The 25,790-nt window shown below is 41.1% G+C and overlaps 1 protein-coding gene across 8 annotated transcripts in view; it reads right to left on the bottom strand.

Annotated features, from left to right (window-relative positions):
• Positions 1 to 25,790, bottom strand: part of Apc (APC, WNT signaling pathway regulator) — a 93,052-nt gene that overhangs the window by 28,092 nt on the left and 39,170 nt on the right. For 4 of the 8 annotated variants that reach the window (XM_026783415.1, XM_005355897.3, XM_026783416.1 and 1 more), the window contains exons 2-8: positions 23,520 to 23,672; positions 16,434 to 16,515; positions 15,517 to 15,715; positions 13,565 to 13,673; positions 9,256 to 9,369; positions 6,025 to 6,108; positions 725 to 829 (exon numbers count right to left, since the gene is read on the bottom strand). In XM_026783415.1, the coding sequence (XP_026639216.1) occupies positions 725 to 829; positions 6,025 to 6,108; positions 9,256 to 9,369; positions 13,565 to 13,673; positions 15,517 to 15,715; positions 16,434 to 16,515; positions 23,520 to 23,654 (828 nt within the window). In that variant the 5' untranslated portion in view covers positions 23,655 to 23,672. The remainder of the gene's footprint in view (positions 1 to 724; positions 830 to 6,024; positions 6,109 to 9,255; positions 9,370 to 13,564; positions 13,674 to 15,516; positions 15,716 to 16,433; positions 16,516 to 23,519; positions 23,673 to 25,790) is intronic. The other 4 variants (XM_026783414.1, XM_013349486.2, XM_026783418.1 and 1 more) reach the window with 2 other exon arrangements.

Genomic DNA, 25,790 nt, shown 5'->3' with positions numbered 1-25,790 from the left:
TTTCTCTCTCTCTGTGGTATAAATAGTACCATCATAAGTAACCTAGAAAGACTAATCTTTTTTGTTGATAGTAGGAAAATTATCTTAAAGTAGGTTTGGTGAAATTCCATTTTAAAATATTTATTTACAACATAAAATGTCTTTTAAAGGAAACTTGAGAAATACAGGACACACCAATGAAAAGTTGTCATATTATTTTGATAAGCACTAACTGAAAATTGGTGACAATTTGTACAGATGGTAAAAATATAACACAGTAACAGCTAAACACGATGAACTATACAGCTTATTGTTTATATGCATCACAGTAATATTTTCCAGTTAAGATTTATTTCTAAATTTGTGTAATCGTGAAGTACATCAGAAAGTAAACACTATAAGGGTCTTTGCAATCATTACAAACCCAGAAACATGTCTTTGTACTGAGAGCCTCAGAGGAAAGCAGAACCATGCCAATGTAGCAACAGCAGGGTCAACCACACAGAACTGAACACTCTCCAAAACTATGCACGCCACACACTGGAGACCAACGCAGAAACACGATCTGGAGCATAAGGATATTCCAGCAGACTCAGAAAGTATATTCAAATGTAATAAGGAGAAAAGATAGGACTTTGACATTGAATGTTTCTAGAAACACATTCTAAGGAAACAGGAAGGATTTGTGGATCATTTACTTTTTAAATACTGAGTCAATACAAAAATATGACATAATGGTTCATACCTGGCTAGTACTAGAAGTTGCCATGTTGTTTTCTGCCATTCCTTGACCCTCATGCTGCCGTTCAACTTCATGGGAGGCAGATTCATGCTTGTTCTGAGAAGACCTCTGTTAACATGGAGTTAGCATGAATTATGTAGAAAAATGGAGTACACTTTTATAGCTCACAGCTTGTCTTTTTCTTCCAACCTCTTAACGAATCAATTATACAGGCTGACAAAAGACGAGAAGCACACCCTACACATCCAGCCTCCAGCATGGCTTGCAGTAGACTATCCTGGTAAGTGGGAAGGGAAGCGTTCCCCTGAGCATTTGAGCTGCATAAGACAAAGGATTTTCTGAGCTCACAGAAACACATCCTCCACCAGATGTGCTTTCCTCACTATCAAGAATACAAGCCGACTAGAGCAAATAACTGTCCTTTTCTGCAAGGTCACATGACTGTGGCATTTAATGGTGCTGCTGCAAATATAACAGTTAGACTAACACCTAGGCTTACAATAGCTCCCGTGCAGACTTTTTTTTTTACAGAGAATATGTGCACATCTGCAAATGTCATAGGAAACCAAATGACAAGCTCTTCAAAACTGATATGTAAAACAGAAAACTTTGCTAATGTAGCCACCATCTGTTGTATGAAATAAAAGTGACATCAACCTAGTAAACATACCATAAAATTATTTTCGTTGCTACTTCATAACTGAAACTTTTCTACTATTACGAATTGTAATATAAATATTTGTGTTTTTCCAATGGCCCCAGGTGACCCCGGTCAAAGAGTTGTGACCCACAGGTTGAGAAGCACTGCTAAGCGGGGCTTAATGAGGTATTCTGGTGTGAGTGCTGACGCTCAGAACGCTGACAGGAAGGCAGACAACTGTGCTCTCTGGGTTCACAGGAGGAGCAAAGGCTCTAAAGGAACCGTACTGGAGGCTAGCTGTGTTATATCTGGCAAAAAACAAGGCTGCTTTCGACTGTATCCTGAAAAATGGAGTAAGACTTAATTCAAGGGTAACGAATTTAAGTTGTTTGGTGGAGGAAATTTCAAGACAGCGTAACATACAGGCTGGGGCATGGTTTCACTCACTGCTCTTAGATTTACAGTGAAAGAGAACAAAATATATGAAAAACGTGAAATCTATCAAACGAAGGAGCAGGCAGAGAGTCTGAAGTTGGATTAAGGATCAGTGTAGATAAATGTTTAAAATGTTAGAGGCTGGCAGAGTTATGAAATTCACATTCTCTTTGCAGGCAATACTGCACTCGCTGGAGGCTCCAGCCTGTCACAGGGAAGGGGAAGTGAAATGAGAATGGCACCTTACTTGAAAACTACCATGGAAAAATGTTTCTCGAGTTCTGCTGCCAAGGGGCACGGGGCACCCCAGATAAGGTCAGAACTGGCTAGACTACCCCTCACACTGCCCAGTTGGTCAGGGTTGCCCATGTGGTTTTGCAGGCATGCAACTTCAAGATTTATAGCTCATGAAAACTTGGACCAAGAGTCCAGGAAACTGCGGAGGACACATGGCAGAGGTAGAGTCCCTGCAAGGAGGCCCGAGAGCCCACTTCGTGAGGCTGTGAAGTGATCCAGAGACAGCAGACTGTGAGGTGTCCTAAGGAGAGCTGCACAGGTGCAGCAGAAGGCAGAACTGGAGAGGCGGGGCAGCATCTGGAATCTGCCATGCTGGGCTTCCCACTTACTTTGGTTTGATCTTTCCTTGCTATCCTCCCAGTCCTTCATGCTGTGATGGGAATGTTTGCCAGCTGAGGCTGGCCTTGAACTACTTATCTCCCTGCCTCTGCCTTCTGAGCGCTGGGTAACAGGAATGCATTACTGGCTTGGCAAATAAATAAATAAATACAATTCTGCTTAAGCAGTCAAGTGCCACAAAATGTATCCATTAAGTATTCAATTAAGTGCTTTTCAATAAATTTACCAAGTAACACCATAATTCAGTTTTAGAATATTTTTATCATTGCAATAAGCTTTCTCCAGTCCACCAATTGTATTACTGTGACACGGTATGTCACCTGTTAAGAATGTTACAATTGTTAATTTGTTTTATGAAGTTAAGGAAGTACCCTAAGTCTCAAAGAGAGTGGTTTTTGAACTGTGTTAGAACTGATAAGACTATGGAGCGTTCAGAGATGGACTAAATGCACTCTGTGTTATGAGGCAGCCATGCCATCTGAGGGTTAGGGTGTTATGAGGCAGCCATGCCATCTGAGGGTTAGGGTGGAATCAATTAGGATTCAGGAAGACCTTCCCTGAAAGAGACGGTGCCACTTAGGAGCTGGGGTTTCTGACTGACTAAAAAGGGAAAAAGGAGAAAGCACAAGGCACCGGTATTCCCGGCTCCTTTTCCCGACTGCTGAAGTAGTCAGACAGTTACTTCGTGCCCTTGCTCCTAAGCCCTACCCAGCAAGACAGACTGTATATCCCAAACTCTTTCTCTTCATTTGCCTTGTTTCTGCTATTTTGCCACAGCGATGTAGAAACAGCCAACAATGGCTCCAGGATATGGAGTACTACTCTAATGCTCCTCAGCTATTTCAGTCCCTAGAAATAGATGAGGAGAAGGTGGCCGGCCGGTCAGGGTGTAGGTGGGCTTCTGTTGTTCTGTTTTGTGACACAGGGTCTCACTGCAGCCCTGGCTGACCTGGAACTCACTAGGTTGACCAGACTAGCTTCAAAGTCAGATTTGCCAGTCTCTGCCTCCTGAGTGTTGGGATTAACGGTGTTTGCCACCAAACTCAACTGTTAATTGGGTTTTTGATATGTTGGATTTAAAGTCTTTGGCAAATCCTAAGTGGTAATACATGGTAGGAGCATGAATTAAGAATCTGGGGCTGGAGAGATGGCTCAGTGGTTAAGAGCATTGCCTGCTCTTCCAAAGGTCCTGAGTTCAATTCCCAGCAACCACATGGTGGCTCACAACCATCTGTAATGAGGTCTGGCGCCCTCTTCTGGCCTTCAGGCATACACACAGAATATTGTATACATAATAAATAAATAAATAAAAAAGAATTAAGAATCTGGAGCTAAGGACAAGAAAAATAAATTGAACAGTATAAAGATGGTACCTAAAGTCTTAAACCATTAAGTGAGATTGTCTAAGAAAGAGAAGACACAGAGAAAAAAGCCTTAAGGGCTGCCTGTGATTGACGCTCAGCAAAGGAAATTTACAAGGGCCACAGAGCAATTCCCTCGCCCAGTCATTGGGTGCAGTGGCCTAAGAAAGAAAGATACAGAGAAAAACAAAACAAAACAAAAAACCTTAAGGACTGCCTGTGACTGATGTTCAGATGAAGAAGTTTCTCTTTGTGCCCCGTCCCTTGACTTCCCCATGGCCCCCAGACTGAAGCACACCTGTACTCTTGGATGACTGTCCTCAATCACCACTCTGCACACAAGAGAGGCTGTTGCTTGCTGACTTCTAGTAACCAGCGAAAGCTGTGTTCCTATGGCTCTGTAAAACGGAAACAGTTTCCTGCCCTAGGTGATGGGCCTGAGAAGAAAGTATGTGTTTTTTGAGGCAGGGGCTCATGTAGTTTAGGCTAATCTTGAACTTGCTATGTAGCTGAGGCTTGGCCTTGAACTTCTGATCCCTCTGCCTCCTGAATGTTGGATAATATCACTGGCCTGGCAAACAAACAAAAGCAGTTTTGCTTAAGCACTTGATTACCACAAAATATACACATTAAGTGTCCAATTAGAATGATTTCCAGTAAATTTACCAAGCATCACCAAAATCCAGTTGTAGAATATTTTTATCATTACAGTCAGTTCTCCCCTGCCTAGTTACATTCCATCCATATTACCACACACAGCACCAGGCAGCAGCTCATCTACTTTGTCCTGTTTGGAGTTTTTGTTTGCGAGAGAGGGGCTCACTGACCAGGCTGGCCTTGAAACTCAATTCCTTTGCCACCCAAATGCTGGGATTAAAGGCGTGAGCCACCTTCACCATGTGGTGCACACACATACATGAAGGAAAAACACCCATACAACTAAAACAAAATTTAAAAAAGCAAGCGAGCTCCCAAAACTGCTACATATTTCAACATAGCTGCTTGCTGTTCCCCTATTCTATCCTGACAGAAAATAAGTTGCCCCGCCCCAAGGATAAGGCTCTTTGAATAGATTACAGTAAACCTATATAACTGACACTGGAAATACTGTATAAAAATTTACAATTATTTATTGTTAGCTGAAAATGCACTAAATGATGAAACTCCTGCTCTCCTCCAGCCTTGTCTTTCAGCACGCTTCTGGAAGCAACACAGCTGCTCTAGGAAACACAGCCCTCTGTGGTCACTGCAGCTAGAGGCCAGCCTGGTCTACAAGAGTGAGTTCCAGGATGACCAGGGATACACCACCAACAAAAAGAATGGATGTGCACTATGGACAAAGCCTGCTACCATTGGAGGTCAGGAGAGAGCACAGATCCCCTAGAACTGGAGTTACAGATGGTTGTGAGCTACCAGGCAGGTACTGGGAATCTGATCTGGTTCTTCTGGAAAAGCAGCCAGGGCTCTAACTGCTGAGCCATCTCTCCATCCCCCTTACCTGCTTGTAAACAGCTCTTCAACTAATCTCATTTCAGCCCCTTTAATACTTACATTACAGCTGACCTGAACAGCCGGTCTCGGAACCCTTAAGGACTCCATGATACACGCTGTCATGGCTGTCCTACTCTCTGTAAGCTCTACCAGTTAGGTCTGGGCAACTCTGCCAAAGCCTCCACTTCACGCCTGTCACTTCCCCTGGTGTTTGTGACTGTTTTATTGAATGTTTTTACTACCATTTCTATAAGGGTTGTGGGATAACTACAAGCAATAATGTTTGATCATTTGTTTTAAAACTAGGAATTACATATAAGAAAAAGCCCACTTACAGGGTAATGATAGCCCAAGATGGTGATTTCATTCTAGAAACCGACAGCCGACGCTAAAGTGACTAAATTTTAACTGTTGAAAGGTATAACATGTTTCCAAGTTGGAGAGATGGCTCAGCAGTTAAGAGCACTGGCTGCCTTTCCAGAGAATCCTGGGTTCATTTCCCAGCAACCACATGGCAGCTTACAACTGTCTGTAACTCTAGTTCAAGGGTATCTGGCATCCTCAACATAGACAGACATACAGGCAAAACAACAACGCACATAAAAGAATAAATGAACCTTTAAAAGAAAAGTCTCTCTCTAGAAGCTCCATTTCTCAATCGTGTTACGTTAATTACATGGGTTTCTTTTCTGGGAAGAGCTATAGACATCAACACATGAACAAAAGGGCAGTTTACTAACCTCTGCTTCAGCTGCTTGGGACTGTAAAAGCTGTCGTACACGAAGTATGTCCTTTTCTATTTGCTGAATTCTGGCTATTCTTCGCTAAAATAAAAGAAGAGAACAAATCAGATACTCAATTATTTTTATGCATCTGTGTGCACACCTGTGGAGCTGCCTTACATGTGTACTGGTAATAGTTTTATATAAAACACAACATAGCTGTAAAGAAAAAAAACACTGGGGGCTGGAGAGATGGCTCAGAGGTTAAGAGCATTGCCTACTCGTCTAAAGGTCCTGAGTTCAATTCCCAGCAACCACATGGTGGCTCACAACCATCTGTAATGGGGTCTGGTGCCCTCTTCTGGCCTGCAGGCATACACTCAGACAGAATATTGTATACATAATAACTAAATAAATATTTTAAAAAAACATTGTTTTATATCAGGGTTTATTTAAACAGCAGAACTAACATATTTCAAATTTACTCCTGTTATAAGTCAATATTTTTAGAAGTTTCCTAAAGTACCTACCGCAACTAAACATTCCTTTTGTTTGGGCACAGGGTCTCCTTAGTTAGTCCACTAAGGCTAGAAGGTGTGTGGTGAAGGTGGCCTCGAACTGTGTTCCTTTGGCCTTTGCTTTCCAAGGGGACATTGCTTTTATTTTATTTACAAGGACCACAACAATGGTACAGTCTTGCATTCACACTGAAGAAACCACTGAAACACAGTATGTTCATGTATACATTATCTGTGGCTGCTGGGATTAAAGGCATGCGCCACACCAGGATAGAAGCAGGCTCTAGTACAACCCAAAAGGCACCTTTCCAGTCTTTGCTAACATGCTATGAGACCAGATGTCACGGATCAAAAACTGTAAGTAAATAACAAATTGATAACAAAAGATTTCACAAAGGCAGGGCAAGAATGGGTTTTGCTTTGAATTTCCCTGAATTATTTACCAGTTATTTCTACATGTTGTACCGGACTTTTCCACCCTTTAAACATACTGTTGGCCAATCCTCTGTCCATTTAAAAACAAGGGCTGTCTTCAAGAATTAATCCTCAGGATTCTCATATTTTAGGGATATTAATTAGATTTCTTTATACTATTGAAAATATTTTCCCTTTCTATTCTTATAGGACAGGTGCTTTAAAATTTTATGAAAATAATCTTTATTACTTTTATGTTTCAATCCCCCCCCGCCCCGACAGGATTTCTCTGTGTAGCTCTGGCTCTCCTGGAACTCACTCTGTAGACCAGGCTGGCCTCGAACTCACAGAGATCTGCCTTCCTCTGCCTCCCCCATGCTGGGATTAAAGGTGTGAGCCACCACCACCTGCAGAGTTTTCTTTTTTTTTTTAAGATTTATTTATTTATTGTGTATACAGTATTCTGCTTACATGCATGCCTGCAGGCCAGAAGAAAGCACCAGATCTCATTACAGATGGTTGTGAGCCACCATGTGGTTGCTGGGAATTGAACTCAGGGCCTTTAGACGAGTAGGCAGTGCTCTTAACCTCTGAGCCATCTCTCCAGCCCGAGTTTTCAATCTTAAGGCATCAAACGTTCTACATTTTCTTCTATTAATTTTAGCCCTTTCCCATTAAGACTAAGTGCTAGCATTTTTCACAACTAGTAACCAACAAATTTCTTTTAAGGTAGAGGTGTTCACATCTGAGCCCCTTTTTGAGACAGGGTTCATTCAGTATGGAGCTCAGGTTGGCCTCCAACTCGACTTTCCTGCTCAGCCTCCTGAACGCTGGGTTATAATCAGATTAGTCCAAGCTCTGTGGATTTATAACCCAGACGTGCTTGTCATTATCCTGATTATTCCTGATGAAGACAAATTCTTAATTTGAATCAGTAAAATTTCATCAGTCTTATATTTTATAATCTCATCTTGTTTAAGAAATTCTTTTCTATGCAGTATCAGAGACATGTTTATGCATATTTTCAACCAAAAAATAAAAGCTTTACTTTTGATATTTAAATAACTAATCTATCTGAATGCAATGTGGGCAGGAAGGCAAGAACTATATATACTAATTGTAATCTGATAACTAATAGAAACACAAATATATACATGCATATGTATGTGCATGTAACTTTAGTTATCTCCCCAACTATAAAATGTGTCATGTTATGGGTGTTAACTATTACACCGGACACAATCGTATTCTAACATAAATCCCACTCCTAACCAAGAATTTATTTGTAATACCAGCTATTGGGAGAGGGCTGCCCAATTTTCTTAATAGAGAGAGACACTGGGTCCATCAGTCACATCCCAGGGCTGACCACTTGCTCAGGAATAACTATTTAGACAATGCGAAATGGGCTCCATGTATTTTGGTCTCTTTTTTCCTCCCCTTTATGGTTTTATTTTTGTTTTAAGAGAGAGACTATGAAGTGGATCTTGGAGGAGTTGAAGAAGGGGAAAGGATGTGACCAAAATATACTCTATGAAAAAACTTAAGTCAAGATCAACTTTACAGAATACAAGCATGTATCTATACCACTATACAAATATTAATTTGTCCTACTAGTTGCTATTTAAATATAATCCTTGAATGTTCTTCCAATATGTCTTAAAAGTTTTTTAAAAAAGCAAAAATTAAAAATTCCCCATGCTCACTTTGGAGCAGACGGGGACGGCTGGGATGACAGCAGTGTAGATGGTTTTACAGGCCTAGACCACTAGGCCATCACATATTTGTGTTCACACACAAGTGCTCAACAGTAAAATCAGGCAATGTTCTTCTGACCTCAGTGTGGTTTACTCTCATCCTCACCCGCAGCAGGCCGTCTTCCCTCAGGGTTTCTTCATGCCTCCTTTGTTTCTCAAACATGGACTGCTGCTGCTTCTATTTTTATTTTTTGGAAAACTTCTGAATGTTACCACACAAACTTAAGATTACAAGAAATAACAATCTCAAAGCAGCTGAAACTAGTTATTGGCTGCCAGGAAATCAGCACCTCCCCTGTGATTCTATGCAGAAATAAGCAGAGGCAGAGTGATGTCAATACTGGTTATCATGGCCAACAGTCACAAGAAATTGTCACCCTGTAAACAGTGCCAACAAGAGACAGGCTTTGAAGTCCTTTCCTTGATGGTGCTGGAGGGTGGACTGAAGGCCCTGTAGGAGAGGCCAGTGCTCCGTCACTGAACTACACCCTAGCTGCAGTATGGAGTTTAAGAACATCATCAGAGTTGTGACGTGTGCAGTGCGGGAAGATGCCATTCACCTGTGCTCGCTTCTCCATGTCCTGGCAGGTGCCAAGCTGCTCCTCCATTGCAGCCCTGATCTGCCTTGCTTCATATTCCAGTTGCCTTCTTGTCATATCTGTTTGTAGGGAAAACTAAAACCACAAATAACGTATTAATTTCTCACTGTCTATTAGTAAAACCAAAGAACACACAAATGTCAACGGAAAAATTGAGTAAATGACTATGTGAGTCACCATACTTGAGAAATCTATTTTTTTCTCCAAGGAATCCTAAACCTGAGTACGGGCACCAGGAGTAGCTGGCATTCCTAATGAAGATTCAGAGCCGCCTCAAAGTACAACATGATCAACTTAAGACTGCTGCGTTGAAAACAGACAATTGGTCCAATTAAAGTGGACCCTTATGACTTTTCCCTGCAGAAGAGGCACCTGATTGATTTTCGTGATGCCAGGGGTCAATCAGACCCTTATGCACACTAGGCAGGCACAGTACTGCTGAACTACACCCCACAGCCCCGAGGAACTGCTTTCAACTCTTAAAACTACTATCCTGGACAGCAGATGTAGCTCAGTTAGCAGAATACCTACCTAACATGCCACATAAACCCAGGTGTGATGGCACAGACCTGGAATCCCAGCCCTCAGCAAGTGGAGGCAAAGAGGATCAGAGGTTCAAGATCATCCTTGGCTGCACAAGAGAACTGGGCTACATGAACTCTGTCTCAGACAAAACAAAACAAAAACTAGTATATTAACATAGACAACATTGGGGGAAGACTTAAAAACAGGCATTCATTACTCTTAATATTTTGGTTTTAAGGTAAGCATTAACTGACTTAAGTGTACAGGCTAAATAGAGATAAAAACTCCGTTTTCAGAATGAAGAAAATGGAGTAAGAAACAAAAAAGCCTATATCTAAAATAAATATTACTAGCCCGACAAAATCAACACCGACTGTGGCAGTACTTCACAAAGTGGTGTTAACCCTTCACTGGTCCTCACACTGGGATAGCTGCCAGGTGTACAAAGGCATAAAAAGGGCAGACTATGAAGTGAGAGCAGAGCAGTCAGCAGAGACACCAGGAGCCATGGGAGAATGAAGCAAGGCTGTGAGACTGCTCACACTCCTCATGCTGTCTGGAGGGAACTGCTTGCTCCTGCTGGGAGTGCCCAATGACTCCAGACTGATGTCTTTTTAAATTGCCCTCAAACAAAACACTCATGTTCAGAATGCATTCTTGCAGGCACACCAAATGGTCTGCATTTATTTATTTATTTAGAGACAGGGTCTCACTATGCAGCTTTGGCTGGCCTGAAGCCACTACACAGACCAGGTGGGACTTAAAATTACAGAAACCTGCCTCCTCTGTCTTCCAAGTGCTGGGCTTTTGAGACTCAAGGGAAGTATCATCATACCCCACTGAATGCCATTTCTTACTCTCTCTGAGTCTATATCATTATTTCTCTATTTGTCCTCCACTTCCCAACATGCTAAAAGGGACAGAGCATGTCATGATAATATGGTTTCAAGTTTTTAAGTGTAATCCCAGTTTCTGGCCTCCATCTTTGGAGGCCCTGCCCCTGTGCCCCTTGCCACCTACCCGAGGAGGGTCAAGGTAGCCCACCAAATCTTGACCCCTCCCCAGAGGAGGTCAGTTCCCCTCGGGGCCACCTGAGAGCGCAGGAGTCCTATCAAACCTGGATAGCTTTTCATTCGGCTTGTTTTGATTTAGCATGATTGGGATTTTTGCATCGACAGAGAGCTCGCGTTAGAAAATATTTCTAATAGTAAGTAGTGCAGTATTTTGATAAGCAGGTCAATATTTCCACATGGAACAAGTGGAAATAAAGTTTGTTAACTTGTTTTCCCAAAAAGAAAGTAAACTATAGTAAATGGTTATAAAATATAAGCAAGTTTAAATTTACTAATGCTATTAATGGCCCATAATGATTACATATTCTGGTATATTCTATTAAACATGATTACTTAAGGAATTTGACAGCCCATCTTTACTTCCGACAGTAACCCACAGCTCTTGAGTTGTAAAATATACCAAAGCCCTTTCTTGATCCTGATTTCATGGAGACAACAGGGCTCTGGATTTTGTATATTCTCCAATCATAGTCAATGATTAAAAAAAAAATTGAAAATCTCATCAACCCTTCTGGATCTCTTAATTTTCATTCATTATAAACTCCCCAGCAGCCGTCTTTCCCTGTGTATGATGTCTTAGTGGTCAGGGAGAACCTGAAGGGCACTGCAGGAAGAGGGGTCCTTCTCCCTTCAAGCCTGGAGTTCTAACTAGTAAACTCAGGAAACCCAGTTAGCTATATTCTGAAAGGCTTTTCTTCTATTTTCGCTTTCTGTCTACTGTGTTCTCTCAATACTTCTACGAGGAAGAAGGAGCCGAAGCTGAGAGCACAGGCTACACAGAGGTAGAATCCTACCACAGCCCAGACTTTGGCTTCACAAACACCCTCAGGGTCAGCATCCCGGAATACTGTGTTTATGAGCACAAGCCACACACCTGGCTCATTTCCCCTTTTAAAATATCACGTAAAATATTGATGAAAGATACAGTCTTGAGATTCTTAATGTATTTCAGAAGCTTTCTTTTCTCTTTTATTTTTGAACAGGACTTCATATATCCCAGACTGGCCTCAAATTACTATATAGCTGAGGGTGACCTTCAGTTTATTTTTTTTAAGAGTTATTATTTTTTAATTTATGTGTACGAGTATTTTGCATGCATGTATACATGTATACCATGTGTGTGCTTAGTGCCCACAAGGCCAGAAGAGGGTGTCAGGTCTCTGAGGACGGAAGTTATAGATGGTTATGAATTTCTACGTGGGTGCTGGGAAGCAAGTCCAGGTCCTGCAGAGGAGCAGGGCGTGCTCCTAACTGTTGAGCTCTCTCTAGCTCTGTGCATTTCTGACACCGCTGCCTCAAATCCCTGGGTGTTAAGAGTACATGTGGGGAACAGAGAGAGGCCCAAGGATGTGAAATTCTGAGCAAATCTGTATTGTTAACATGGGCAAGGCTATGTCAAAATCCCCATAGCCCAGACCCACAGGAAATGGCAAAGCCTTCCCTCCTGGTCTGAATGCCCACCATAACGCTCTCCCTTTGGGTGTTTATGGCTTGAAGACTGCTCCCCCACAGAAACTGCTCCTACTACATCTGCAATAGCCTCACCTCCTTGTTTAATATTCTCCATCAGAGAACCCAGTCCACTATTTCTGTGTGTTCATGTGTGCTTGTCTTTTCTTCATTTCCCCCATTGCCTCAGTCAGGCCCATCTCTGGAGCTGTGCTGGCCAGCCATTACAGGCATGTATTACTGTATCCAGTTTATGATGTTCCTGGGGTTGACCCAGAGCTATATGCATGTTGGGCAATAAAGGTACACCCCGACTCTTAGAAACATCCTTAATATAGGTTATCCCAGAGTAAAAGTTAACACAGTGAGGGACAAGTCTACAGGATTATTTTTAACTATTTGTTTGTGTGTGTGTGTGTGTGTGTGTGTGTGCATGTGTGTGCACAAATGCATGTGCATGGCACAGCAGGAATGTGGAAGTCAGGAGACCGTTTATGGAAGTTAGTTTTCTCCTACCACCAGGTGAATTCCTGGGACTGAACTCAGGATGCCAGGTAGGCATAAAAGCCCCTTTACCTGCTGGGCATCTCACTGACCTCCGTTTTCAAAATTTTAAACACAGGAGTATTTGCTAAAGGGAGTCAAGAATTCACAGAACAGTAAGATCCATAACTCTAGCTATTGGCACTTGTACCTAGAGAGAGTAAGGTTCAAACTGCCTTACAGGATAGTTTAGTTGTAAAAACTATCTGGCAGGATTCCTGCATTGTACAGAAAAACCCAAGCAGATGGTTTAATGTTTCTAACAATTAAACATGCAGTTATCTAGTAGAATCTGGATCCAAACTCATGGGGATTAAAATAAGCATCTGTTGGTACACAGTAAACGGAAGCTGTCAACGAGCTGGCATGGTGAGGCAGGCCTGCACTCCACTCCCAGCACTTGGGAGGATCAGGTCCTCTTCAGCTTTACAGCGAGTCTGAAGTCAGCCCAGGCTACAGGACACCCTGTGTCAAAACTAGAACCAAACCCCACAAAAACAAATGGAACAAAAAAACAAGAAATGCTTACTAACCATTATATACTTAGGTTAATAGCTAATTAAGACACATTATAATTTATAAATCATTAGATATGCAGTTATCTCAAATTCTTCATATATAATCTGAGAACTTTAAAAGATCAAGTTAGTCAGTCTAAGCTGTGCTGCCCAGGTACTTACGTTTTCAGTTAAAGGCAGACTATCTATTCTTTTCGTGAGGTTCTGAAGTTGAGCATAATACCAGTCTTTTTCCTTTTCTTCTTTGTCAAGATCAGCAAGGAGTAATGATCTGTGTTTAAAAGAAAGGTAAATTTACACAAGCTACTACATATTGCCTAAGAATAACTCTCCAGCTGTCACTGTAAAACGATAGTGAACTGGTGAAAAATCTGACTTGGATTGTGTAGTAGGACTTACAGATTCATACTCACTGACATCTGGGTGCCAAGAGTGTTCCTTCCCTGAGTAAGACGGTTTTCAACCTGACCAGTAACAAGCTTTAGCCGAGGGCTTGCTTTCATACAGTCTAAGAGGTAAGTGAAGGGTGTGGACAGCACCAAGTTCAAAGTTTGTTAGGAAGAACAAACACTACACTACACTAAAGGAGTTAGGCCAGCAGCAGTGACGCTGGGAAAGCATGATGTCAGCTGCTGAGCTGCAATACACTGTGAACAGACCTATCACATCTGCAGTCAGAGAAAGATGCTCTGCATAGAGGAACTTAGTTTGTTCGATGAATTTATGTAATTCCTGAAGAACCAGACCCACCATATACCTTACCATTATAAATATAAACAAAATACTGTTACTAAGATAAAACTCAAGAGGATTACAAAACTTCAGCTCCTTATTGTTTTGTATGGTTCTTTTCCCAAAGCAATGTATGTTATAATTTTCTTGTGCTGTTTCCAGAAGTTTTCTATAAAGATGCACAGAATAATGTGCATAATTACATGTATGTTTAAAAATATAAATATTCTATTATTAGCATATGTTGCCCTATACATTTTTTCACTTAAAAAAATTTACCGGGGGGGGGGGCATTCCACGTGAGAACCAAAGACCTACTTACTATGTACTTCTCGATACCTGGCTAATAGCCCATGTATCTCAACAATATTGATGAACCCATAAAGGAGACATACTATGGCCAGCCAGTTCTTTGCTGGGGAGCACTTAGCATCTTTTAAATATTTTTCTATTAACATAAATATTACATGGCTGTCTTTATGTAATAATAATAAAGTACTTCATTCCATAATAAATTCTGAGGGTACATGCATTTTAACTTACCATTCCAGTAAGGTGTTATACCAACTTATAATATACAATTTTCATGAATTTAAGTATATGACACAACTTTGTGTGTGTGTGTTTTGTTTTGTTTTTCAAGACGGGTTTTTTCTGTACAACTGCCCAGATTGCCTTAGAACTCAAAGAGCTCTTCCTGCCTCTGCCTTCCAAGTCAGAGCGTGTGCCACTATGCCCAGCTACGACACAACTTTTAATATCTTCCATATCTGAATTTATAAACCTCCAGAATATCACCATGATTTATTGATTTATCTTACTGTACATGAGACTATTTTTCTGAGTTTGCAAACCTCCCTTTTCTGTAACTTAGCTTTTTATTTAGAGGACTTCTATATTGAGAACGGCAATACTTAGTCACTAGGTTGCATATGCATTTTTTCAATTTATCACTTATAATAGTTTTGTTATTTGGAAAATTTGGATTTTCATGTAGTCAGATCTGTGAATGTTTTCTATTATGGAATCTGGAATTTGGCCACATGAGAAGATGCTTCCCACTCTGATGATATTTTTAAAATTCTGTTTGGTGTTTCCTTGAGAAACATTCATAATGAGTACAAATGCATGTAGAAGGTTGCATATCTTACTGAGATCACCTTTTCTCAGAAATAATATCAAAGACAAGCAACCTTAATCGTAAGAAAATAAATGGGTAGGAACTGGCAAGAGATAAATGATGCCAAACATGAGCCAAGAGCATTTGCCAGAGAGAAGCGGAGACAAAAGGACCCGCGGTCAGCCTGTCCTCTGTATCCTACATTAGGAACACAGGCACTTCCATGCACATGCCGTACCTACTACATAGGAACAAATGTTACCTTTCTTTTTCAAGCTCTTCCAAATATCCAGTACTTTCTCTGCTTCCATTTACAAACGCTCTTCTTGGGAAGGGCCCCATGGGAACAGGACTGCACTCTCCAGAACGGCTGGATACCGATCCTTCCCGACTCCCATAGGAGCGAAGGGACATTTTTGAGCGTAGTTTCACTCCAGGAAAATTGCTATCTAAGTTAAATTCTAAGCAGAGACAAATTCTTATGCAGTAACTGCTTTATGTCATGTAAAATATTCCTAAAGCTACTACATTATTTTAAAAGAAGTCTCAGGTTTATATTTTAACTACAAATGTACAAGGCTGAATAAATAATTATTTAGAATAGTCATAATTTCCCTTGCAAAGTCAGCTTGAATCATGAAGAAAACAAGTATGTTAACGGGAATTACAAAAAATGTCCATCCTTAGATTCCCTGTGATAATATTTAGGGACTCAAAAAGCAATTATTCTTGTTTCAATTATTACTAAGCAGGGTCCCTGTCTGACACTAGAATTTCTAGGCAACAAAGTGAGAAAGACATTTTAAAACAGATCCTATTAGAAATGGCATAGGAAAAGCTATCACCTCCATCCCAGATGGAACACAAAAGACAATAGCCCTTGAATCTACCTGCCAAGGGAGTCTTGTGAGACATGGCATATTGAAGCATATTTAGTGACTAGTCAAATGCAATGAATTTAAAAAGTAGCCCAGAATTTCCAAGATGAAAACTTAAAATCATACCTTTAAAACAACGGACAAACAGACCTTCTATCTATTTGCATTCAAGAGCTATGGCCAGACATGGAAGTGGGAGGAGCAAGCTGAGCCCAGTGTTCAAACTGAGAGCAGCTGAACTTCAATCAGTTGTCATGCTGAGTCTAAAACAGTATTTTTAAAATACTTAAAAAAAATGTACCTTTAAGACGCTCCAGTAAGTCAGTCTGTCCAGAGGTCATGGTTTCATCTTCAATACTCCCCTGGAGCTGTTTAAGTACTTCCTATTGGAAAGAGCACAGCACATTAACATGAAATTCTAAGTCACTCATTGAAGACACGAATCTGGATTTCTTGGCATTTAAATATGGCCACGGATGACAAAGCTACTTCAGTTCAGGAAGACAACATACCATAAGCTATAGTGTATATTAAATATATTACTATTATTCACTGTTATATCTCAATAACAATAATAGTGGCATTTTGTGATAGTGGGGATTACGAGGAGCCTCCACGCAAGACACTTCATGCCACACTTAAAAGGAAGGTATGGGGTGTTATGATCAAACTGCATTACTTGCAAACTTGAAAAGACTTAATGAAACAAACACTTATTTTGTACAGTATAGGCTAATAAAACATATCAGCTAACTTTTATGAAAAGTAGAATTATTATCATTCTGAATCAGCTGACACCTACAGACTTGCTTAAGTTGTAAAAAAATGACTGTTTAGAACTTGTACCTCTTGGGCCTGTATCTGCATGACCAGGACACGAGCCTGCTGTTTAGCAGTTTACTGCCCAAGTCCACAGCACCCCCGAGCACACTAGAGCACCGACTTACACTTGGCAGACACCCACGTGCTAGCTGCCTCTGACCTTGAGACCACTGTCTTCCTTCTCACATCCATTACTTCATAAACTTTTTCAATCTACCCTTGCTGTGCAATTATCTGTAAACCTTGTCTTCTACTTGTACTCCTTAGTAACTTACTTATAGTTCCCGTATACTGAAGCACGTCACTCTAGCCTCCAGCATGTCCTTTGGCCAATTTGATTTTTAAAAATGTACTGAATGTCCGCCACCCCAAAACTAAAGGCAGTGTTACTGTGTGGGGAAGCAATCTGGCACAAAGTGAGCAAAGCAGGAGGGGCAGCTCCACGGCTCCGCCTTGATCCTGGCCCTGTAAGCTCCAACGACAAACGAGCTGTGGGCTGGGCTGAGCACGTGGCCTTCAAACAGACCAGGCTGTTAACTGAAAGTCTTGGGTAGGGAGGTGTTGGGAAGGTGAATGATGTTCATGTGGAAATCATCTCAAGAGAGTACCAGCACTGTGAGATGAGACCATACTCATATGGGGACACCTCCCTTACATGACTGCAGAGCATGCCCAATGGTCAGCTGTCAACTGCAGCTCACTTCACCTCTTCCCCTGTGACTTTCCCCCAGGGTTCTAATCTCCTTCCATCCACGGCACTACCTGTAGCAGTCTTTTAACCTATGACAAGATGTCATCTGTATGACAAGCACGTCATACAGAAAAACAAAGTATGAAAAAAAAAAGATACCATTGAACACGTTTGTATAGGATGACAAGAAAAAGCTTCTCTTTACGTCGGTGATGAAATTACAAATATAAATTAGTGGATGAGCTAGATGGAAAGCTCTGTGGTAGAGTGCTTACCTAGGACACACAGGCCCTAGGGCTGAGCATTAGTCCCTCCCCAAATCCCTATACAAACTGAATGATTCTGGGATTGCTTGCATTTCCTAATCTTAAAACTGGTTAAATTCACAACTTGTAATAAAACTACTTTTTTAAGCCTCTGAGGCTTACGATCTGAATTTGAATCATGGAACCCACATGGCAGAAAAAAATTGACTTCCACAAATTGTCCTCTGGTTTCCGTAAGTACAACACACACACATATACATGCATGCATATAGCAGGTAAATAACTGCGCTGGACACAGCTTAGCAGTAGAACGCTTTTTGTGGAGAATGTGTGTCACCATAAGTTTAATTCTCAGGGCCGATACATCTGTTAGAAATATATTGATAAAAGCAGCAATGTAATTAAAACAAAATTTAAGGATAAAATTTTTTAAGGATTCTATGAGTAGCAATTCTAAAAAGTATCAGCTTGTGCCATTCGTCTTTCATGTTATCTTTGTTAAGTGCTCTGACTTATGAACTTCACTAGGCAAAGCTGGACATCCACCTCACTCCGGTCCAGTTACTCTACCTTAAGATGACAATATTTCGCGTGATTTATACTATTTACAGCTTGCAATGAATAGTCTATGCCTACTCCCTAACAAAAATAACCCCAGTTGTATTTCTATTGTGAGGCTCACTTTATACAGGTACAGATCTTTAGTCCTTAATGGCTTAACCGTTCCAACTTTGGTGGCCTCAAGTTCTCACCAGTATCCTCAGTCCCCAGAAACAGCCACTATGCTGCAACTAGACAGTAAACAGCCCTTTGAGTTTCTGTTTTCTGCTTTAAACAACCACCTGTAAGATGCTTTCATACTACTGCATGTATTCATCCACTATTCCTTTGGTGAGGTATAGAATCTACTATATGAACACACTCCTGATTTCTTCTCCCCCTGATGGGACATTTGGATGGCCCCAGTCTGAAGGCTACTATGAAGACTGCTAGTATGATCACTCTGGAAAAGCATCTTGTATGTAAGCACTTAGTTCTCTTGGGGTGATTTCAAGCTCAAATGTTGAACCACAGTGTTTACCTTAAGAAGAAACTGTTGTTGTTGTTATGTATGTGTGTTTAAAATAGGCCCACCAGCAGTGTGTGAACACTTCAATATTCCAATTTATGTGAAGCGGTCACATTTTAAATCTTAGTCATTTGAGTAGGTGTAAGATGATCTTTGTATTTCCCCAATGACAGGTGATACCCAATTACTTTCCATTAGTGTACCTGGCCACTTATCTTCCTCCTTGGACTGTCTTAATTCATGTTGCAAAACACTGGCTATTTAAACCCATTTGTCTGTCTACTTGTGTGTGTGTGTGTGTGTGTGTGTGTGTCACACTTGAGGGGATCAGGAAACTTTGGGGGGTCAGTTCTCTTCCATCTTATTGAGGCAAGGGCAACTCTCCTTTCTGCTGCTGCCGAGCCAGATACTCCAGGCTAACGAGGCCTCGAGCTTTTGGGAAATGGATTCTCCCGTCTGCTCTCCTCTTACTTTAGGAGTGCTGGGACTACAGATGCCAGGAGCACAGCATTTCCTTCTGGGGGGGGGTCACCCTGCTTGTGCCACCAGTGCTTTACCTTACCAACTGACCATCTTCCCAGCTCCCCAAACTAGATCTTATTGTTTATAATGCAAGTCCCTTATATATTTTGAAATAAATTCTTTTGTCAAATATATGTGCAGTGTGGTAAATGATTTTCCTTAGTTGATAATGGCCTGTTTTTAATTTTCTTATTGAAGCCTTCTGAAGATATAAATTTTTAATTCTGATGAAGCCTATACTGGCTAGTTTTATGTCAACTTGCACAAGCTACAGTCATCAGAGAAGAGGGAGCTTCAATTGAGAAAAAAGCCTCCATAGGATCAGGCTATAGGCAGGCCTACTGGGCATGTCCTTAATTAGTGACTGATGGAGAAGGCTGGGCCCTGATGGGTGGGACCAGCCCTGGGCAGTTGGTCCTGGGTCCTGTAAGAACGTGAGACTGATTACCATGCCTCGAGGAGCCAGCAAGTAAGCAGCACTCTTTCAGTTTCGGCATCGGCTCCTGTCTTCAGGTTCCTGCCCTGACTTCCTCTGGTGATAAACTGAGATGTGGACGTGTAAGACAAATAAACCCTTTCCTCCCCAAGTTGCTTTGGTTGTGGTGTGTCATCATAGCAGGTGTAACCCTAAGACCAGTCAGTACCAGGATAATGGGATGTTTCTGTGACATACCTGACCATGTTTTGGGGGAGAACTGTGGAAGGACTTTGGAATTCTGGGTTAGAAAAGTCATTGTTCAAAGTTTGGTGAGCTGTTCTGTAGGAGCTTGGAAGATAAGAGTGTTGAGGGCAGTACAGAGGTCCAGCTTGTGAAGTTTCAGAGGGAAGTTAAGAGTCCACCACGGTCATTTGTTATTTTGAATTCTGTGGCCTTGTTAGCTGGGGCTGAAGAATCAGCTGTGATAAACAAGATACCAGAAGCTGGGCGGCGGTGGCGCACGCCTTTAATCCCAGCACTCGGGAAGCAGAGGCAGGCGGATCTCTATGAGTTCGAGGCCAGCCTGGTCTACAAGAGCTAGTTCCAGGACAGGAACCAAAAGCTAAGGAGAAACTCTGTCTCAAAATTTAAAAAAAAAACAAAAAACAAGATACCAGAAACTGCTTTGCGGGGATACTCGAGGCTGCTCAGCTGGAGTAATTAAGAAGACAGGAGGTGAAAAGTTGGGAAGTGTTTGGTTCCTGAGAGTCAGAACATTTTTTATTGTGGATACAATTACCTGTCAAAAATTTATAGCATTTCTGGCACTTTACAAATTTTCATTTTTTCATTACATTCTATTTATGACAAGAATCTTTGACTAACTCCAACTTCTACATTACCTCCTACTTTCTGTTTTCTTGACTACCATTTTCTTATTTCTTAAAACTTGACAATATGCCAATCGTGTGTCTATAAGAACAAGAAAGACTTAAGATGAGTGTATTCTTTCTATAGATTACCCCCTGCTGGGGCTGCCCTCTCCCATCCCACAAGATGCAGTGAATGGTTTACAGGTCATTTCAATCTATTTTGTTTCTTGAGTATGTTCTTTTTGTTTGGACTGAAACCATGGGCGTCTGTTTCCTCGGCCTTCAATCCCCTACTCTATACAACTCCAGATCCGACACATGGTTGGGAACAAGCCACGCCTGGCACAGCAGATGCATCCATTAAACACCTCACTACAGCTTCTCTGCATGATTTTCTGGTTCTTATCTCTTTATAGCACTAAAAATCCATCTCTTGGAGTTGAGGTTTTTAATCTGGTCCAATAAGTTCAAATCCTGGCAAACACTTTATGAAACTAAAGTTACTCTCTCTGTAGCCACGTCCTACAAGCTAATATTAAGCCTTCTATCTCCCCCCAAACCCCGCTTCTCCACGACTCAGCATCCACAGCAAAGGCTGCCACGGCTGGAGCTCTTCTCCCCTGCCTTCATGTGTGCTCCCCTGCCAAAGCTGTCAGCTTGTGCCCAGCTTGGCTTGTACTTATGTCTGCAGAGAGGAAAGACACCAGTAATCTCCACTTGCTCTGCTTCCCGTGACACAGCACTTCTTCTGCAGTCTTTTGGTAGGTGTATTTAAAGAGGGGCTCTCAACACAGCACCCTCAGATATGCGGTCTGTTCATATCCTCTAATTCTTACTATGTGTTCTCCTGTGCTATCTACCCTACAGTATTTTTATGTTTTTATAGTGATGTCAGGTGGCCAGCAACAGTACCCTATTTTGCCACTAGGTGGTAGTACTGCTTATATTTTAGGCTTCCCTGGTTTAATCTGAAGATGTCTTGCCTTGCTTTGTGGAGACTAGGTTAAAGGTCAGGAAACAAGCTTTGCCATTGTTCTATGTGTTCTGAAGAGTGTTTGAACTACTGTGTTGCATTAATTTTAACCCAACATGGGAAGCACCAACAGTTTCAAAAGCATCTTTTTACAAATCAATATAAGACAAAACAGGTCACAGTTCCTGTTCTTTAACAGCACAGAGCCCATTAGGAAGCAATCCATAAATAACTTGACTGATGGCTGTAATTACTTATGATGCCATAAGCCCAGTCCTAATGAAATAGGTCTGCAAGGGTGTGTGCAGAAACACCTTCGCGAAATCGCTGAATTCAGGCGCACCTTAAATATATTCCTCCTGTGCCTGGTTTAAAGGAAGCAGCATAAGGTATGGCTCGAATGGCCACTCTCAAAGACACTCTACTTTCAGCATGGAGATGGACCTAATGTCGACTAAAATGTCTCCTCCAAAGTGTTTTTTAAAAACAATTTTTGGATTTGCTTAAATAGTTAAATGAAAACTTCAAGCTAGAACTGAGTTCCGTATGACAAATCAGATATGTACCATTTAAACAGGCCCTTCAGGAGGAAGTGTGCAATGTATATGCAGTCAAGCAAGCCAAAATGCGTCTGCACATTGTATCCCTGAACTCTCAAACAGATGCCCTGTACAAGTTTAAAGGGTGCTGTGCTGTAAGTGCTATGATAACAAATGGCTTTTTAACCTATTAGGTAACTGACTCTAGTGTTTTAAATCACTGATAGTAGCTTGTGGTAAGAAAAAACAGATCATTGTTTATAGTTATCCTATTTCCAAAATGATATGAAGTGTCTATTTTGAAGACGTTATTGCCAGAGAGTTTTTATGGCAATTAGAATGGGAAAAAGATAATAGGAAGATAGTAAGACAGTGTGTAAGAGCAAAGGCTGAGCTGTTAGGACGCTGGAGCTAAAGGAGAAAGCAGGAAAGAGAACAGTTTCTTCAGTGAGACACAGCAGTCTAGAAAAGAAGGGAGACTCTGAAATGACAGAAAAGAACTAGATAGAATAGGAGATATCTATAGATGAGCAAAATGGAGTATTCAGAGGAAAAAGTCAGAAATCAAGATGTTAAAATAGCCAAGCAACAGAAACAACACAAAATAGAACTTTCCCTCAGGGAAGGAAGTAAACCATGTCTGTTGACAATCTCCAATTTTATGAAGTTATTATATTTGTTGGGAATCTGCCTAACTGGTAATTAAAGTAACTAAAGTTTTAATCAATTACTTTGAATCTTTTCCCTTCTACACACTAAATATTTTACTGTGTAAGTTTTCTTGCTATCTGGCAAACCAACATCAGTGCTTAGAAGTGTCATGGAAATCATTCTCTAGGCTTATGATGCCTGCATTTTCCAAATAAGGCAATGAAATATTTGAGATACACTATAAAAATAAAGCTAGTTTCTATAAGCTGTACAGAAACCCTTCCCTCTAAACTGAATACAATGATACGGTTGGGGTTATTATTTTTAAACTTAAAAACTAGAAAGAACTAGTCACCAGGGCTAATTTATTTTCTTTGAATGATTTGTTATATTAATTTAACACATTTACTAAGAATATGTTAAATTTTTTAAGAAAGAGTTTATATGTTATTGTTTAGTTTAAAGTATACTTTTGAGTCAGTAAAGCATCTTAGCTACCCCAAGTTGACAAGAGGATACGGAATGAAAGTGATCAGCTACAATTAAAAGTTGCAGTCTTGATACCTTCATATTAGATGCCTCAGTTTCCAGTTTTGTAAGATGATTGGAATTATCTTCTAGCTCTTGTCGAAGGTTTGAGTTCTCCATCTTCAGGGCCTCCACCTGCTTTAACAACTGATCATATGAAGCTGCAGCCATCCTTGGCTACCCTTGGACCTATAGGGTTAAAAAGGATTTTGAAATTCACTACTGAAAATGGAGAAGCTGCTTGTTTTGTTTTGAAGGAAGAGACAATGGCAGCAAAGCTGTCCAGACAGGGATGGTGCCTGTGTGCGGGTTTGGTCTCCAAACGACGTCACTCAAGCAGCAGCACCTCCTGAGAGGACAGAACACAGGGTCCTAGCTGAAGAGAAACAGGGTAAAAGCAGAAGGCAGACCTCAGCCTATTTGCACAGGGAAGATTTCTATCTGTAAGAATCTTTCAAGGTTAAAGATGATCTAACTAGCCCTGTTATGTCAAACTTACAGAACAGAGCCACCGATAAGGAAGCTGTATAGTAATGGATTTCAGTCTTAGATTTGAACATGGGTTATAGGTTTTCAGAGTCAGAACAGATTAACAAGACCATTCTATCACTTTTATTTAATGAAAGGTTCGTCTTAAAACATCCATGGTGAAGTAGTTCTGAAGATTTAAGATGTCACAGAACAGCAGCCATTCACAAAACTGTCACAAAGGCAAAGATAAAACTGAGACTTCTGATGGAAAGGATAGCCCAGTCTCTGGCAGAAGTGGTCTGTGTTCAAACTGAGGCTGAAAGGGTTGCAGAAGAAAGTGGATGGGACAACCTTAGAGATAAGACCTCAAAGAGAGTGGAGGGAACAGAGGAGACAAGAAAGAGAGCGCTGTTGGTATGACAGCAGGTGACACAGGGCATGTCAAGACTAAGCAAGAGAAAAACAAAAGAAGAAAAAAGAAAGAATAACAAGAGTCAGGAAACCCAGATTCTCTTTTTAGTTTAATGTCAACTAATTTTGGAGTAAAAATTAAGAATAAACAATTCTAAATTATTTACTACAAAACATCACATACATTTAAAGATCCTGATATAAACTGCTTCCATAAAAGGAAGGGAATCTAATTAGGACAATGCAGGCTGCCTACACCATTGGCTATTGGTGACAATACTAGAGTTGTACAACTCGAGCACCCTAACAACAAATCAAGGGACTCGAATCTAGTCATTCCTACAAGGCCAGAGACCCTGGTGAACCCGGGACAACCCAATGGGTGCCTAAGAAGGAAGGGGAAGCCTGGGCTGGAAGTTTCCAAAGTTAAAAACAAGGAGACGCATATTTGGAAGCATGGTCTTAGGCTCAGGCACGGTCATCTATCGGTTAACTTTCACCCCTTCGTTATTTCATTTGTAGAAGGCATTTACCACCTGCTTCAACATAACTTAACATTAGAGGAATGCTGTTAGGAGTAACAAAATAGAGACTGAAAACCAACGATTCTAAGTAAATATATTCTGAAGGCACACGTGCAGCATAACTTCTTAGTGAGACCTTACGGTGACGCTGCCCTTCCGTTACACCAGGGATGAGAGGGAAAGAAGCAGACCACTTTCCACAGGACCAAGGAGAGCTCTCAGACAACGGCAAAATTCATATGATTAATCTTTTTTTTCTGTTTTATATATGTCAGTAATAAGCAGGTCCAGAAATACACAGCATATTGAAATCATCTGACAAGTAGGGATCCAACAAAGCTCTAATAATTAAGCCTCAAAGTAATTTACTTAAAATACAATTACAGGCAATGTTACACTAAAATAACAAAACGAGGGAAAAGCTAATGTGGGGGTGTGCTGAGACAAGTCAATTTACATAACCACAAAAAAAGAGCAAGCTCTGGCCAGCAGGCAGAAACCAGACTATTTGAGCAAAAGAGTGCAATTCCCATAGCGGCCAGAAGAGGGCATCAGATCCTCTTGAGCTGGAGTTGCAGGTGGTTGGGATCCACCCAATGTTAGTGCTGAGAACTCAAGCACTCTTATTGGCCAAAGCCCCCAGATTTGTTCTGAATGGTGGTCAAGATTTTCATGACCTACTCCCCTAAAGAATCTCAATCACTAAAGTCCTTCTGCTCTAACAATGAAATAAGAAAACAATGAGATGTTTCAAGGAGGATTACTCTGCCTTACAGCCCTTCTAGGAGGCTGAAGCTGTCATGTCTTAACCTGCAATTGCTCTATACAAAAATTGGAAATTTTTAGCAGGGCGGTGGTGGAGCACGCCTTTAATCCCAGCACTCGGGAGGCAGAGGCAGGC

Source organism: Microtus ochrogaster, chromosome 18 (genome assembly GCF_000317375.1).
Source record: "Microtus ochrogaster isolate Prairie Vole_2 chromosome 18, MicOch1.0, whole genome shotgun sequence".
NCBI lineage: Eukaryota > Metazoa > Chordata > Mammalia > Rodentia > Cricetidae > Microtus > Microtus ochrogaster.
Note: the sequence above shows the minus strand (reverse complement) of the source record. Positions and strands in the feature narration are given on the sequence as shown.